At 43.4% G+C, this 18,053-nt stretch overlaps 1 protein-coding gene across 1 annotated transcript in view; it reads right to left on the bottom strand.

Annotated features, from left to right (window-relative positions):
- Positions 1–18,053, bottom strand: part of ZFYVE26 (zinc finger, FYVE domain containing 26) — a 60,232-nt gene that overhangs the window by 33,014 nt on the left and 9,165 nt on the right. Inside the window, exons 3-19 of the mRNA XM_004681757.2 lie at positions 17,937–18,026; positions 16,208–16,730; positions 15,717–15,847; positions 14,961–15,125; positions 14,729–14,817; positions 13,618–13,781; positions 12,744–12,947; positions 9,209–9,820; positions 8,876–8,962; positions 8,491–8,559; positions 7,967–8,112; positions 5,324–5,525; positions 3,936–4,199; positions 1,702–1,821; positions 1,451–1,615; positions 793–1,011; positions 115–217 (exon numbers count right to left, since the gene is read on the bottom strand). Coding sequence (XP_004681814.1) covers positions 115–217; positions 793–1,011; positions 1,451–1,615; positions 1,702–1,821; positions 3,936–4,199; positions 5,324–5,525; positions 7,967–8,112; positions 8,491–8,559; positions 8,876–8,962; positions 9,209–9,820; positions 12,744–12,947; positions 13,618–13,781; positions 14,729–14,817; positions 14,961–15,125; positions 15,717–15,847; positions 16,208–16,730; positions 17,937–18,026 — 3,353 coding nt within the window. The remainder of the gene's footprint in view (positions 1–114; positions 218–792; positions 1,012–1,450; positions 1,616–1,701; positions 1,822–3,935; positions 4,200–5,323; positions 5,526–7,966; positions 8,113–8,490; positions 8,560–8,875; positions 8,963–9,208; positions 9,821–12,743; positions 12,948–13,617; positions 13,782–14,728; positions 14,818–14,960; positions 15,126–15,716; positions 15,848–16,207; positions 16,731–17,936; positions 18,027–18,053) is intronic.

Here is an 18,053-nt window from a genome sequence, read left to right as displayed (position 1 = left end):
AAACTACAGAAAAAAGTCTGGAAGAAATCCCCACTCTCTGTACTGAATCTAAGCACAGCTCTGAGCCTCAGTTCCTTGGCTAAAACACTAGGGAGACCCATGCTTGACTCCTACCTGCTTGGGGGGACTTGTCTCTCAAGCAGGAGGTGAGCCACCAGTTGGGAAGGACTCTGTTGCAGAAGAACAAAGGGATTTCCTACCTTGACCTTCGCATGATCTGAAAAAGTAAAAGTAGTGGCTTTTGTTTGTGTCACTGGCTGCCAACAGTTCAGACCCATTTTCTAGAATCAATAAAAAATACAGTATCAAAATGAAGACTACATTGAGAGACCTCCTGTGGATTTTGTTTACGTAATGGGTATTTTTCACATGTCCCTCACTGCAAGTTCATCCATGCCTTACCATTGCTCCAAACTTCCAACCACAGACACATGTCTGAGGGCAGGTCTGGCTACAAACTGCTAGCTCATCCTCTCACTACAAACAGACAAAATGTCATACAACATCTGCTCTGCGGACTCCAGCAGGAACCTGGCACTTCTAGCAGACTTAATTCTTCTGCTCAAATGTACAAGAGAATGAAGGTCTGAGAAGATACTTGGCTTATAAATTTCACCACAATTTACTGAGCAGCCCATTTGGGAGAAACAGATGAAGAAAACAGATGAGTAAGAGAGGAAGCCCTTAGACAGGCTGAGGTCTTAGGCCCTCTTCATTGAGGGTCCTTCCTCATCCTTGCCCCACACCTTCACAGGCTAGTCGTGACTCCCTTTCCTCTCGCCGGCTACTTACCAGGCTCAGAGCTCAAACTCCGGAGGAGAACAGCTGCCAGGGTGCTGCAGTAGCTGAAGAAGGTGCCCATGTAGTCCGCCTGCCTGCTGCCTCCTGGGGTCTGTCTGTCCAGGTTCTTTTGGAGAAGCTGAGTCTGGATGTATACTGGGTGGGCCTCTGCTTCTGGAGCTTTCTGGGCCACTTGCTCTACCAGCGACGAGAGTGGAGTACTCCGAGGTTCTGAGAGGCGTTCCGGCAAGAGAAGGGAAGAGGCTTTAGTGTGTGCACCCAGCTTTGGGTCAATATTCAAATAGTCACCCAATGGGCAGCTATACAATCCCAATGTGGTGGTTGTCTATACAAGTGATTCTCAAAGTCAGAAACGGCTCTGTGTTAGGAGAAACTGCAGTGGAAATTCTGTTTCTGTCTCTGGGGTGGAAAACACTAAGAAAAGCACAGCCATCTTTTAGGGACGCGTTAAGGAGTACCTTCTGGATTCATTTCTCACTAGTTAGAAGAAACATGTATTGGCTATGGGAGAGTTAGGCACCATTCACTGGCGAGGCAGGGAGACGGGTGGAACTGGTACTCAGGCATGCGCTGACTACCTAGAGGTTAGTTCTGTTCTGGTGTCCTAGGCTTCCCCAGCTCTGCTCTCACCTAGGCAGTGAGTCCATACCTGGCCGCTCTAATGCCTCCCTCAGAGACTGTAGGACCTGATCGAGCTGCTGGGAGAGGGTGGACTGGCTGGTGACACAGTCTTCAGTTAGGCTGGGCCAGCACATCTGCAGGAGCTCAGCGATGCTGCAGCGTGGAGGCCCTCCTCCTTTGTCTTCTACACCCTCTAGGGAAAGAAAATGAGAGGGAAAAAGTGAAACTGGAGCTACCCTTCAGATGCCAAGAGAATTAAAAGGGAAAAAAGCTACTCACCTGATTTAGTTTGTCCGACTGATGTCAGTGGATAATTGAGAATCTTAGTGATTTGCTGAAGGACAACTGGGAAACCTCGGATGCCATCAGCACTGAGAAGAAGATGATCTAAGCGTTGACCTGGAAACAGATGAAGAGAGATAGGATGTGGAAAAAAATAAAGTACTTTCAGAGATTAGTCCTGAGTCCTGTGCTTTCTTGGAACATATTTATCTTTTGCAATAATTAGGAGGAAATGTATGCTGTGCCAATATGGGCGAGGATCAGAAAACCTGGCTTATTCCATGCTTAAGGTTCCAGGGCTATTCCAGCAAATTCCTCAGTTGTTAACAGCAGCAGACTCTGAATTTCTGAAACTGCTATGGAACTGCTGTCCCAGGCACTTATTATGGAATTGCCTTGGAGGACCTGAGTTGAATTCATGCCTGCCTTCTCTAGTTGCTTTGGGTGGTATTTTGACTCCCTAACCAGAGGGTAAACTTTGTGGACAGATTACCCTCACACCTCCTCTATACCACCATATACTTGAGATAATTTATAAACACAATAGGTACTAAATTAATTCCTTTTTAAAAAAAAAAAGATTATTTATGCATACTGAACTAGGGTACAGGCCAGAGGTGCTGGGGGTAAGAGGATTCACCAGAGACAGAATGGGGAGCAGAACAGGCAGAGTGACTGAAGTACATTGCTAAATGGAGCAGTGGTGGGTCAGGAGAGGTCTGCCACATCATGTGGTTTCAGCTCTCTGGCTAGGAATCGAACTCCTGCTGCAATGCTGTGATAGCTGTGCTTTAGCCCGATTTGCCACCAGGGAGGGCTCAGGTACTAAATTAATTCTTAACTGATTGACATAAGACCATTTCATCCAATTACAGTTTGAGTAGTAGCTCCCAAGTACTAGGTGAGGGGTGGGAAAACTGTTCAATAAAAACAGTATTGTGCATACTAAAGGATGCTTTCTTAGAAGGACTGTGTGAACTTTAAAAGGCTTTTAAATCAACAGTTCAGAAGTGATTTAGAGAGATGTGCAAAAATAATAGGCCTGCGCCTCCTATTTAGAAAAATCTATTTTCAAGATTGGCTGTTGGCTGGTATCTCCAAATCTGAATGATGAGTGGTTTCCCTAAATGATGAGACTGGCTCGGTGGGCCTAAACTGTACAATGTGGCTGACGGTGGACACCTGCTTTCTTTCTTGGAGACTAGAATTTTGGTCCTAACTGGACAGGTCTAGCTACAACCTAGTAGCTCATCCTCTACTCGCTTCAACTAGACTGAATGTCATGAGATGTCTGCTCTGTGGACTCTGGTAGGAATCTGGCACTTATATCAGACTATTCTTCTGCTCAAGTTTATAAGAGACTGGAGGTCTGAGAAGAGCTTGGGCACTGGATCTCTGATGAGATTCTCTGTAGACAACACTTCATTCATGCCATCACAACTCATCACTGGAGGGATTAAGCGTGTCCTGTGTGACTCCACATGGAAGGCCTCCTGGCAGCTTGTGTCTGGTTTTCTCCAGACTTCCCTGATTTTCTCTGTATCCTTTGCTGAAATATATCTTAGCTTGTGAATATGACTACTTGCTGAGTCCTGAGTCCTCAGAGTGAACCAGTGAGCCTGGTGGTGGTTCGTTATATTACAAAATGCCATCACTCCTCTCCATCAGAGAGGACATTCTCTTTTCTCCCTCACTGGTTGGTCTTTCCAATATGCAGTGTGCAGATCAAGGAAGGTGGGGATGGAACTTTGCTACTTCTGTTTTCACAGTGCTCCACCTTCATACATTTGATTCCTGTAAGAGATCCACATATACAATCTGGGGCATTTATTAACCTTGGGGTACCATCCTCCTGTAACTGATCCATGACATCTTCTTTTGCCTCTGATTACAAACTTAAGATTGTGTCAGATTTTAAAATAGGAGAGGATATACAGTCTAAAGGCACAATTCCTACTTACACCATCTTTGAAAGTATATTTCTTTCTTGAATTTATCTGTAATTCAGGAAAGAATTTTCCTGAATGACTGCTATGTCTGTTCAGAAAGAAAGACCCTCAACAGATGGTTTATGTCATCAGATTGGACCTAAGGAAATAAATGAATAATCCTTTTCCCTCTCCCACTTTCCTCAACAACTAATTTCTTCTTGTACAATTAATTTATCAAGCAGCTCAAAAATTCAGCTCCTCGTTTGCCAACGAGGGCTAACGTTAAAGAAGCACACTCACCCCGGCTCTCAAGGCTGTTGTACAGACGCCGTTCAGCTGTCTCCAGGAGCTGCTTGCAGGTCTTCCAGAGCTGGCACTGACAGCAAGCCAGGTCAAATGCAGCCATGGCGGGGGGACTGAGGTCTTCCAGAACCTCTCTTAGGGGAGCAGTGGACTCCAGCAGGGTACTGCTTATCCAGAAGTCCTCCTGGAGTGTGGAGATGGGGTCTCCAGAAGTGCTGAGAAGCTTGTCGGTCACATCAGAGATGGAATAAAATACCATCCCTGGCCATCCCGTAGTGGAATAAAAGGCAGAGGGTTAAAATGTTTCTAATTATACTTTCAATAAATAAATAAATAATTCAAATAAAAAGTGTTTGAGACAAAGGAACAAAACAAAACAAGCTTTTAGACTATAAGACTAATTAAGAGGGGTCAATTGTATAGAATTACATGGAATTCAACTTTTGGGGGTGAACTTAATGTAATAAATACAGATACTATTTAGAATGAGGTACACCTGAAACTTCATGTTATAAACCAATATTACTTTAATAATAATAAAAAAGAATTGAAAAATGCCTGGGATACTTCTGTACACGATCACGTATGCATGTTAGCACCATCAAAACAACAGCACAGGAAGGAAGGTTAAAAGAAACTCAAAATAGTCCAGAAGAATGAGGACTTAAAAGCAGGGATTTAATAGGATTTAAAAGTAGGCTGAGAAGGAAAGAAGCAGGTTTGTGTGCTAATTGGAAAAGAGCTCTTAAATATAAAGCTAAAGAAGAGCAAGGTAGAAAACAGTACCTTTTTAAGAATCCATTTACAGTAAATACAAAAAAGAGTTGCACATATTCTTTTAAATAGACAGTAAATTTCTGGTAACTTGACATGAGACTTTAGATCATTGATGAATGTGAAATGTGCAATAAGATCTCACTTTCAAGCATGGATAAAATGATATATACATTTTTTTTTCTTTTAATAGTGCAGCCAAGGATGGGAATTGAGACCTATGAGTCCCTGGTTTTATATATATCTATATACATATATATACACAAAACTTCTTTACTTTATGAAAAAGTGAAAGAATATACTTTATCCCTGCATCAGTGTATGGGAAGAAATGAAACTCCTAGCCATTTCCTGAAGTTTAAGATCATCTGCATCAAAACACATGGTGGAAGAGTATTCAAGCCCTTCAGTTTAAGTCACAGAGACAAGCTTAAGTGAATAGCTCGAGCAGCAGGGAGATGATCACAGAGTCAGGGAGGTTTGGGCACAGCTAAAAAACAAGTCTGATGTGCCTCAAGGCCACTACTGTTCTGCACGGGACTCAGCTCCCCTTCGTGATGAGCCTTTCTCCCGGCTACCTCACCACCTGTGTGGGCAAAGGGAAGCCTGACCTGCTGCCGCAGCGCTGCCAATGGCCTGCAGCGTTGAGCAGCCACTGCCTGTTCTGCGGATGGTGCCGCTGCCCCCCTCTGAGCTCTGGTTTTCAATCTTGTGCTCCACACGGGCCAGCTCCTGGATCACCTCCTGGTAGCGCTCCACAAACATCAATTCCCCTGAGCTGGGTGATGACTTCAGGTTGAACGTGAACACCACCTGTCACAGGAAAGGTAGGAGAATGGGTTTTGGTGGGCTCATGGAGTAGGGGCACATCTAGAGACATGAGATCTTGCCCATTGTTAGATGATGACCATGGGACACCTGGCTTGTAGTGCTGAAAGACCACTGAATGTTAGGAGAGCTCAAATACAGAAATTACTAAAAAAAGTCAGCAAGAAAGCCACCAAAGTCCTAGGAGAAAGTAGGCAATAAATGTGGACCATTTGAAAGGAAAAACGGGGCCCTCCCTAGTGGTGTGATGGGTTAAAGTGCAGCACTGTGAAGTTAGCCACAGCTGCTTCAGCATGAGTTTGATTCCGGCCCTGGAGGTGACACGCATGGCGCGGCAGACCTCTCCTGCCTGGCCCCCAGCTGCTCCCCTCAGCAGTGTACTTCGTGAATATGACTGTTCTGTTCCCCACTGTCTCTGGTGAATCCTCTCACTGTCCCTGCACCTCTGGCCTGTACCCCGGTTCTATATACATAAATAAATAAATCTTTAAAATAAATAAATAAAAACAAAAGGGAAAATATATATGACTTATACATAGGTGAAAAATATTTTCCCTTACCAGTAATCTAGGGAGTTTAAGTAACATTAACACCATTTTGCATCGATCACAATATCAAATTGTAAAAATAGCCTCTCAGGCCATGATGTCACAATCTTTTCTGAAAAAAGTTTGGCAATCTGCAAAGCTTTAAACACATTTATATTCTTTTCTAAAGACATAATTTTAAAAAAAGATTTATTTTATTTATTTATGCATATAGGATCTGGGGTGTAGGCCAGAGGTGTATGGGGTGAGTGGATTCTCCAGAGACAGAGTGGGGATATAACAGGTGGATCTACTGAAATACACAGCTAAGGAAATTAGTAGGCGACATAGGAGAGGTCTGCTGTGTTACATGGGTCAGCTCCTTGGCTGGGGATTGAACTCATACTGTGGGGGCTGGTGATAGTTTGATAGCACTGAGACTAAACCCTGCACCAGCAGCTGGGCCCAAGGAAATATTTTCTTAAGGAAATAATTCAAAAGTCTAAAGATGATGAACTTTGAACTATTTATTACAACTATTACCAGGTTGAAAATAACCTAAATGTTGAGGAACAGGTCTTGGTCAAAATTGTTATAGGGTCACCAAAGTTAGAAGACAAATACTTAACATTAAAATGTACAAAAGGCACTTTATCAAGTTTAAGATTCAAAATAATCTTGGCTGCATAAAATCCATACATTGGAAAATTATTGGTGAAAATATACTTGAATATTTGGTAGTTCTGCACAACAGGGTTCAAAATAACTTTATTTCTTGTTAATCTTTTTGGGTATAATACACAACATATTCTGTAACCAGGTTTACACAATAATGCTTTTGTTGAAAAAAAGAAAAACCCCAGAGCCTCAGGAAAGGAAGAGGAAATGAGGACCACCAGGGGAAAAGCATCAGGGGATTCACAGATGAGACTTCCTCTACATTTGGGTATAAAAAAGGGCAGTGAGGCCCTCAGCTGCACAGAGGTCAGAATTATCACCACAATCTAAAACTATTAGAGGCAGTTAAGCCACAATTATCACATCACCTACACTTCTCAATTTATTCTCATGAGCTTACATGAAAGAAAAAATCTGACCTACATGTTTTTATTACATGTAGGTCACACATATATTTATGACAATAGTCATAGTGTAAGAGATTTAAAAATTACAATAGCGAGTAAGCATTTATGTTATTAAATTTAAGCATTAGAGGAGTCCTTTATTTCTCACTGCTCGTGCATAATCCTCTTAACATTCCTATCAGGTAGGACAGGCAGGCGTTATACTTAACTCCAATTTTCGAATGAGGATATGGAAGAGAGGATAAGAGTCTTTCTGATTTATATTCCATGTGCTTTTCTCTACAGCATGAATTTCTTTTGTATCGAACTAGTATCTATTTATTATTAACATGTTTCTTGTGTATCGAACTAGTATCTATTTATTATTAACATCTGTCTTTATTTATTATTATTAACATATTTCTTGTGTATCGAACTAGTATCTATTTATTATTAACATCTGTCTGCATCATGAGTTTTACTACATGACAATACTCATGTTCAGAGAAATCTTGCATGGGGAAAAAACAAAGACATCTCAATGTTTTGAAGTGGGGGGGTAATAATTGAGTATTTTGTTGAAATAGGTTTATGTTAGGAGAAATAAGGATTCCTCAGCTTAAATCTCCTCCAGATTTACAGACAACGGGCCTTCACCATGGAAACTCCCTCCTGCTTCTCCCATTGGATGTGGCCTTTCAAATGCCACTGAGCGGCGCTTGCAATGTAGGTATCTGGTCAGTCCCAGCCGCTAGGGGGCGACTTAACATTCTTTACTCTGACAAGTATGGCCTGGACTCCCCACATCTAGGCTCCACACACGTGCTCCTCTCACCTGATGGGCTTCTGTGAAGTTCCCCCGGAGGATACACGATGCCAGCAGTGACTCGGGTGGGGAGAACATCATGGGGATGAATGAGCTTTGGGGCTGGGTTTGGCTGTCCAGCTCGTTCCTCCCTGAAGTAGTGCTCAGACTTCCCTCTGTGGAGACATCAGGATGTGAGATACAAACGAAGCAATAGAAATTGAGGGAAAACTGTACTGCTGTCACCTCACACCAGTCTTATTCCTCACAATCCTTTTCTAAAAGATCTGTAAATGGGTCTTGATTTTTTCTCAGTTGAAAGGCAGACTGACTCCCTCCCAGGGGTAGTCACTTCTGGTTCTCTGCTGACGGGTGACTGGGCTGCTAGTGAAACAGCCCTTTGCCTTGCTGAGACCTATTTGGCCACCTGCAGAACAAACCTTTTAAACACAGGTGTGAACTACTCAGTCCAGAATTTTGTAATGTGGTATACGGTCCCCCGAAAACATGACAAAGCAGCTAGACACGTTGGCAACTGGGTGGGACCCTCATACCTGAAGTACTTGTGCTCAGCTCACTACTTGTACTTTCCAGGGATAGTTTGGAACCTCTGTCCCGGCCATCTGGAGGTATTAGGAAGAAGAGAGAAATTCAACTTATTATTTTACAGTGTAGAAAGTGGCTTGCAAGCTAAGATCTGGGCAGTCAGAGTGAGAGTATAATGGGTATACCTTGTGCTCCTTCTACAGCAAAACAAAAAACCCTACAGATCCAATGTGAAGGGTATGTAAGAAACTAATAGCAAGGGTCACCCTGGGGAATTGGAACTAGGATAATCTTAGATCACTATTTGTTTGGACTTTATGTATTAGCTAAAAGAATGTTAGACCAATGGCAATGTACCACTTGCATGTGCAGGGGAATGAGGCACGGGATTACCTGCCCGACTCTTTCTTGTCCGACGACCTCGGCGGAGACTGGGGTGCCGTGTGGCAATGGGCCGGTATCTTTGGGGAGGCTGCTCTTCTGAAACAGTAAACCCATGGGTCACATACAGGAGCATAATTAACTGACTTGATCCACCTCCTATGGTAACAGGCAAGGAAGCCGTGAGCCATGGAGTGGTGCCCCAGTGTCATGCCATGGGCTGCTGTTGTGGACACGCCTTGCGAATATGGGAGATTCACATGCACTCCTTGCTCTTTCCCACATTCCTGAGATTTTTCACCCTCCCTACTTTGTGCACCCGCTGGTTCTGCTCCCTTCTCTCACCTGAACTCCGGTTGGTTGTAACCACCTTGTATCTCCACTGGGCTTCCGAGAGAACTTTGGCAAACTGCTGCAGGCGGATTTGTAGCCCATCTCTGTTTCCTGAGCAGCTCTGGCCTTCTAAGGGCTTAGGCTCCTTAGGGGATGTGTGGGTGTTGATCTCCTCCAGCTGCTCCTGGAGCAGCCCAAGGAAGGCTCCCACTGCAGTTTCATCAGCTAGGAACCCAGTGAACCCACTGGTAAAATGCTGTAGGTCCAAAAAGCTGTCCCCGGGAGTTCCAGGGTGAGAATCTTTTGGCTCTGTTTTTTGACAGGTTGGAACTGTGTAAACAAGGCTCCTGGGGACTCCCAGGGAACCCCGTTCTGACTTCCTCTCAGGCTGTGCTATGTGCTGAGGGCTGGCTGAGGGGGACCTCCAGTCTGCGGGGCTCTTCCCTTCAACATAATCATCCTCCGCATAGTCCTCAGGCAGGTGGGGCTCTGGGTGGAGATCAGCAGAGGTGATAAGGAGTAATGAAAAGATGTTTTCTAGAAGTTCCAGGCACAGAGAGTCGGGAACACTGCGTAGATACTGCTGACACCTGACCAGGTATGTTGTGAAGAGATTTGAAGCACCTAAAGAAGGAGACATACAAGAGGGCCAAAGAAAAGAAAATGCAAACATTAGAAATATTCTCTGCCAGACTCACAAACATTCTCACAACGCTTCTTTTTTAGTGATTAAGAGAATTGCAGTTAGTCAGAATAGGAGATTATCCAGCCATGTCTTTTCTAACATATTTTGCAATAAAAGTACAGCTTCAACTGAGATGGAAAAATGTACAAAATGATGTAAAAATAAACTATTATATTATTTTTTTAAAAAAAAGTACAGCTTCGGAAAAGATCATGCTTAGTGAGATAAGCCAGAAAGAGAAAGAAAAATACCAGATGGTTTCACTCATAGCAGGAGTATAATGGACCAGGCGAGAAAATAACAAAAATAATGAACAACCATATACCAGAGACATTTTGTGAGGGTTGAGTTGTGAATTGGATCAATAATGGGGTCAGGTGGGGGGAGAGAAGTGTATGGGATTATGGTGATGGCACACAGGTGACTTGGTGATGGGAAACCCATGGGGATTACAGTTGAGATGGGGAAAAAAATGTACAAAATGATGTAAAAATAAACTGTTGTAAAAAAAAAAAGATATGGAAACAACTAAATGCCCCAAAATAGATAACTGCATTGAGAAGATGTGGTACATATATATACATACAATGGAATATTACCAGCAACCAAAAAAGAAACTCCTGCCATTCGCAGCAACATGGATGGAGCTGGAAGGGATCATGCTTAGTGAAATAAGCCAGAGGAAAAAGAAAAATGTCAGATGGTTTCCCTTATAGGAAGAATACAGAGGAAACACATAAGGGATCAGAAAAAAAACTATATATGAAAAAACAAAAAAAAAAAAGGAGGAGACTAATAAATCAGAGACATTCTGCAGGAGAGGGAGTGGGATCAAAACAGGGGAGGGATGAGAACAAGGAACTATGGTGATGGTGTACAGGTGAACTGATGGTGGGAATTGTGTAGGTAGTACACCTGTGAGGAGAAAGAAAATACTGTAAAAAATGAACAATGATGTTATCTACCTATCTACCTACCTACCTATCTTTCTAAAAGTACAGTCTATTGAATGTTCATTATTTTGCTTCTGCTTTTTATTATCACTTTAGTTCCATATTTCAGCTCCTGGAATGCAGGCAGCAGGTAGATTCCTTACTTCTCATTTCTTTTTTTAAAGATTTATTTATTTATGCATCCAGAGATGCAGGGGTGGTAAGAGGATTCACCAGAGACGGATTGAACAGACTGACAAAGTACTCTACTGAGGCGAGGAGTGGGTGAGACCAGAGAGGTTTGCTGTACCATGTGGGTTGGCTCCCTGGCTGGGGATTGAAATTTCGCTGAAGCGGCTGTCTGTGGCTGGCTTTGTAGTGCTGCAGTTTAACCCATTGCACCGCCAGGGAGGGCCCTTTACTCCTCATTTCTGTTTTCATTTATTGTTATACTAAAGGTGATCATAGGCTACTTAGATCTCTTAAGAAATATTCACTGGGTCAAAATGTGGTCATGCTCAGAGGTCTATTCCAAAGCTAGAAAGAAATGATAACTGATCACCAGTCACAGGGAAGGGAAGGAATTCTAAGTTATTTAGAAAAATAAGAGAGGACAGGGCATTAAGTTGCTATCTTTCACACTTTAGGCTTTGACCCAGGAAATCAACTCAGAGGGGAGCATTTAGAAAAATGAAATAGAACAGAAAAAAATGAAATAGAACATGCCTCATTTGAAAAGGCAAGTATTGTTTTTTAAAGCTTACTTTCAGTTTAAGTATCATTTACATATACAAAATACACATCCATGTATATATTATACAATGAGGTCCAAACTGGAGTGTGATGTGAAATGCTATTTTTTAAAATAGTTTATTTTTACATCACTTTGTGCCTTTTTCCATCTCACTTATAATCCCCATGGGCTTCCCATCACCAAATCACCCATGTGCCATCACCATAGTCCAGTGCACTTCCCCTCCCCCCTCATTTTTGATCCCATTCCCTACTTCACCCCCGTAAAATGTCTCTGGTATATAGTTGCTCATCATCATTATTATTTTTTCCCCTGGTCTATTATACTCCTGCTATGAGTGAAACCATCCAGTATTTTTCCCTTTCTTTCTGACTTATTTCACTAAGCATGATCCTTTCCAGCTACATCCTTGTAGCTGCAAAGGCATGAGTTTATTTTTTTTTGATTGCTGAGTAATATTCCATTCTGTATATGTACCACAACTTTTTAATCCAGTCATCCACTTTTGGGCATTTGGGCTGTTTCCATGTCTTTCCTAACGTAAATAAAGCAGCAATAAATACGGGGGTGTAGGTGTCTTTTTGCATTAGTGTTTTGTGTCTTTTGGGTAGATACTGAGGAATGGGATTGCTGGGACCTATGGAAGCTCCATTTTTAGCAGTTTGAGGAACCTCCACACAGTTTTCCATAGTGGTTGTGCTAGTTTGCGTTCCCAGCAGCAGTGCAGGAGAGTTCCTTTTTCTCCACATCTTCGCCAACATTTGTTGTTGCTAGTTGTTTGAAGATGTGCCGTTCTCACTGGGGTGAGGTGGTATCTCATTGTGGTTTTAATTTGCATCTCCCTTATGACAAAGGATGTTGAACATTTTTTCATATGCTTGTTGACCATCTGCAGTGAAATGCTATTTTTTCTGTGGGTAGTTAGAAAAAAGTATTTTGAAAATACTGCATTAGGTGATTGAGACTCTGTTAGAGCTCAGGCAAACCACTAGCTTTCCATGTGCTTTTTGATTCATGGAGGACTCATAAATGGATGAAATTAATTCTTGTCACAAGTTATTTCATGACAAGACAAAGGCTGCCACCCCGAATCCTCACACACAGTTGTTATATGGAGAACTCACTGGCACAGGCTGTTACCAACTTATGCCCGGGATGGGGACAAGTTTCTGCTACCTGCGGAGGGAAGAGAGTCACTTGCTGGCTCCACAGCGGAGGTCAGGTCTTCAGAGGGCCTGTCTCTGCATTGCTGGCACTGGGAGTGCTGGTGTAAGTTCACACAGAGGGCATAGATGGCGTACTTGATGGCACAGAAGCTCTGGTAGAGTGTCAGGTTTTGACACTGGCTCAGGTGCTCAGGGACCAGGCCATCAGCTGAATCTGCACGGTAGAGAAACAGGGAGCACTTCAGAGCCGATTCTTTCAGGCATGGATTGAAGCAAAGAGATACCACCTTCCTAGGTCCCCTCTGTGTTCCCACCTCTCTCCTCCCCGTTAGTTTGATCTGTCACTCTCCTTCGTCTTTCCCTCTAGTAAATATCAACTTCCAGCTCCTCCCATTTCTTCTTCCCCACCAGCCTCCTGTGGCCACTCACAGTAACACGTATAAATTCATGACATTTACATTTCTCAAAATACTTGCAGAAGGAAAGGGAGGCACAAAGGTGCTCTGAGGAAGCTGAGGAAGCATGGCAAGTCACCAAGAATTTGCATAAATCCTGCCCGTGATAATGTTGTGACCTCAGAGGGGAGTTCTTCATTCTCTTTCCTTGGCATGAGGGTATACCAGCAGTTTCTGTACTGGTTCCACAAGGGCAACGGTTCCTAGCGGACTGTTCTCAGAGGATTCCTGGTGCCTCACCAAGAAGGTGGAAGAAATGTTCTTCCATCATGCAGTTGGGACAAACAGCACTATTTATAGAACAGCTGATGAGACACCCATCTTGATAGATCCCAGCAGATACAGCTAGTAAGATCTAGTGTTGGAAGAAACATGTGCAAGACTGTCCTAGGAGGGAACCTCACCCAAGTCACTCCATGACCCACTCACCATTCTCTTGCTGGGGGTCCTTGGCTGGCACCCTCTGTAAGAGCTTGAGGACATCTTCCTCCCTGAGTGTTGGAAGGTTTGTAAGGTGATGGAGAGAGTAGAGCACTGAGTGGCTGTCTCCACCATGTAAGTGACACAAGAGATCTCTCTTTGGTATGGGGTTGCTGAAAGGGAAATTGGGAGGATGGAAGGTTTGCAGTTTATATAATTGTGCTAAGCAAGATCAATCTCAATCTCCTCTTATTCTTTCTTTTTGGCCCATATAACATCATCTGTTTTACTTCCCCAACACTAAATTTTAGTTGGTCTGAGATAGAGCAAAACATGTATTTTATCCTTGGGAAAATAATATATTCATCCAATCAGTTCTCCTACTCTAGAAAGAACCTAGAAAGAGTCTCCTTGGTAACTTGTGCCTAGAAAAGGGTTAGAGATTAAGCTTCTGATTTTCTGTATTCTTCCAGCTTGGAACTGCCACAAAATTCTTTGGCTTCTCATGAATAAGGGCCCTTTGAAACTTCCCCTTCTGCCTATTCTACTTCAGGAAGTGTTGGCAAAGTGGGTAAAGGGCAAAATAGGAACGCAGATTCAGGAAAAATGTAAGGCTAAGTTATCAGGAAAACCTCATACACAGTTTCTGAATAAAGGGTGATCCAAGATAATACATGGTTAAAAAATGTGGTTCACATTTACCAGCTGTGTTACATGGGGTGAGTTATTTAACAGCTTTGGTCTTTTGCTGCCCAACTTTAAAATAAGGATAGTATTGGTATCTATCCCAAAGGATTAGTGTAAGGCTTAAGTGAAATTGTCTTCACAATAGGCTTAGTGCAATGCCTGATCTAAAGTAATTGCTCGGGAAAAGTGAGCTACTGTTCTTTTAATCACTGTCACCCTTAAATTTTCCCCTAGTTATGACTGTATGGCTATGAGAAACATAATCACGGTTCTATTTCTTTGCTTGTTTAATAGTTGGAATAATTATTGGTTGTTGTTCAACACTGTCAGCTCAAAATACTTATGTGGAAGAGGACTTAACATGGCGGTTCCCGCTCAGCACACTGTCCTTGTACCCCATGGGAGGAAGGGGGCTGGCTGCACTGGGCTATACCTGCTCTGCTGGACACACCACTCCAGGACCTCCACGTGCGCCCTCAACCCATCACATGCATCCCCGAGGAGCTTATCACAGCCTTGGTCCTGTTGATACGGGAAAGAAAAAGATGCTGAGTGAGGCACCTGCAGTCAGAGACTGTGACCAACTTCAGGACTCTGCAATGTGTCTCAGCCCAAAGCCTGAGGCTGGTTATTTCTGGAACGGTTTGGGCTGCAGAGAGAGTTACCTGGGTCCTATGGAGTGTCTGGAGCAGCATCTGGGCTGAGTGTAGGCTCTGGCAGTGTGTCCAGCCCAGGAGCACAAGCAGTCGACCGAGAGGCTTGAATTCTCTATCGAGTAGACGGCCAAGACTTGAGAAGTCTTCTTCTTTCAGCAGTGTTAGTGCTGTTACCTGTAAGTCAAAGGAGGCTGCTATACACATTTATGTGTGGCCTAGAAAAAATGAATCCAGTTTGCTGCTCATTAGGGTAAGGAGCCTTTTAGCATAGCAGGGGGTTTCTGACAATGATAGAAGTGGTCAGGTGAGTAAAAAATGTTCGCCAAAACCCTAGACTATAAGCTCTTTGAAGGCAGGGGCCAGTAGCTCTCAGCACAGTACTGGACACAGAAGATGAAATTTAACTAGGATCTGCTGACTTAAACTGAGCCTCAGATGCAATCTGGAAGGATGGTTAGAGGAGTTCAATGTCCCTGTCAGCCTGGCAACACAGCTGCCGCTGTCTTTGCTTTTCCTTCCCTTCCAGAAAGCTTACACGCATGCACACTTTAGTTCCTGCCAAAGGGCCAATTTAAGAGGACTGCAGTTCTGATGAATTATACTGGGTCTCAGTGTCTTCTCCCCAGGATAGACAGGTATAAACGAATCACTCCTAACTAGGCAGCTTTGTGTAGGGTAGATGAGTGGGAGAGAAAGGAGGAAAGAGAAGGCGTGGAGCGACTCCATGGCTGCTTCCTTGATGGAGAATAATAAAGTTTGACTTACGAGGATCTGCTCAAGGAAGTGCTTGTTGTTGCCCAGGCAGTAGAAATAGGCCGATTTCCAAGCCTGGGCTGGGTCAGGATTAGAGAACAGGGCTAGCATTGCCCGTTCAGGATCTAGATGATCTGGCGAGACTGAAAATCAAACCAGACAGGGTTACTGGGAAGGCAGAGTGCTTCTTTCCTGAGCTAAAGCTCCTTTGAAATATCAGCTGTTGGGTTTGTTCTTAAAAACTTAAACCAGGTGTTGTATGCTTCTGTCTTAAACATTATTCTTCTCTGTAGCTTGTAAAAAGCTATTACTTTGTTATTTGTTCCCCATCGTTACACCTTAAGATAAAATCTGTGCTTTCACACAAGATCATTTTCCCCCATTTTTGCTTAGCTTTTCCCATTACATCTCCTGAGCACAAGGAAGGCTCAGAGTAGAGGAAATTTAGAGGCTGGATACAGAGGAATTACCAACATATAAGCAGAAGCAGCAAGGTAACGCACCATTTCCAGTGGGAGGGGCCTTCGGTGACTTTTCAGTGGTCTTCTCTACATAGGTGTGGCCGTACAGGGAGAGCAGGCCCTGACCAGCCCGGTGTAGCAGGCAGCCCAGTAGGCGCTCCTCCTGCAGGGGACTCCCCTCAGCACTGCAGGCCCCCAGTAGTTCCTCACACAGTAGATGCAGCTCAAGCCCGAGAGGCTCTGCAGGGCAACGCAGAGTCCGCAGGGCTCCATAGATAGCGTCTACTGCCCCAGGGGGCCCAGGCGCAGGGTCCTGCAAAGATCGCAGGGCCTTTCGAATAAGGTCCACCAGTGCCTTCTGCAGAGGCCAGCCACACTGGCCAGTGTCTTCATCATCCCGAAGCAGGAGTTCCAGCAGGGCCAGTGCTGGCTGGGGGGCCTGTCTCAGAAGGTCCCAGAGTGCAGAGATGGCTTCTGAGCTGAGCTGAGGGGCCCAGCTCTCGCGCCTGTGATTTCCATCCACCATAAGGCTTACGGTGTCTTGTGCTACAACCTCATATAGCTCCTAAATAAGATGATGAGGAGAGGGATGGCGGTGAGCATTCTAGAATGTTATCACTTGTATGCTTTGATGTTTTCCTCTTTGTAGTATATAAGTGTGTGTGTGTGTGTGTGTGTGAGTATGAAACTGAAACAGTAGCAGAAGCAAATATCTCTGCAGTGGTTACTATATGCCAGGTCTTTTATACAGAAAATCTAAATTAAACTTTACAACATTGTTAAGATTAAAACACTACTATTCCCTCCTTTTATAAACAAGACAGAGGCAGAGAGAGATGAACTCAAATACCCAAGACATACAGGCTCCAACTAGCTCCCTCCACTCCTCACTGCCTCCAAAATGTACAGTGTCAATCTAAATCAGGGACTATAAACTCAAAGACCAAGCAGGTAACAAAGGACATAAAATATTACAGCCATCAAGGCATTTAAATTCAATTTTTAAAAATAATTACCAGATTTTAATCCTTGATTTATATATTCAAGAGAGATTTAAAAGGATAGTCTGTACCTCATCCTTCCATACAATCTTCTCTAATAGCTGCAACTCCCTCTTTATTAGGCTTTCAATGTACTTAAAGAAAGTCACATATGCTTTGGGACATAATTGTCTCATGTGTATTAGTTTTTTGTCTACCACAAGTCTGTAAGCCTTTAAAGTCAAGAACTGCTACAGCCTAGAATTGATTTGCAGGGCAGGGAGAGAGGGAAGTAGGCTGTCCCCACATCTTAGTAACATGTGTATAGATAGTTCTAAGAGATGCTTGGTCATTAGCTGCCTCTAACGTGGTCATAGGATCTTGAGACTTTGACCTCCGACAAATTAAAGTCCCTCTTTAATTAACTGGTCATCAGGTCACGAAGAGAACAAGTATTGAGCCTCAGTGAGTACCTTGAAGTTTCAAAACACAGTAAACACATAGTTTAAATCTGCTCCTGTAAGGTGGCTGTGAGGACTCACTATAACATAGTTAATCACAGCAGACTAGTTCCTGGTTTCACTTGTATTCCCTTTACTTGAGCAACTGTCCAAAAAATAACAAATACTGATGAAAAAGGCAAATACTTAGTTTATATTATTTTAATCTAAAATGTAAACAATTCATTCAATTCCCAGCTACTATTTGGGGACCTTATTTTGCTGGATCCCTGGAAGCTGAGCTTGTTGAGTAACTAACTCTAGGAAGCTGGCCCTGGGGCCCTTTCTTACCATGAGGATGTCCTCTGGAATGTCACCTTGGAGGTTTTCTGACAATAAAAGAAGCTCAAATCTTCTCCGGAAAACTGCTGGGAGGGGCTTCTAGAAAAATCATAAGAAGGAAGCATA

This window comes from Condylura cristata, unplaced genomic scaffold (assembly GCF_000260355.1).
Source record: "Condylura cristata isolate star-nosed mole 26May11 unplaced genomic scaffold, ConCri1.0 scaffold00013, whole genome shotgun sequence".
Lineage (NCBI taxonomy): Eukaryota > Metazoa > Chordata > Mammalia > Eulipotyphla > Talpidae > Condylura > Condylura cristata.
Note: the sequence above shows the minus strand (reverse complement) of the source record. Positions and strands in the feature narration are given on the sequence as shown.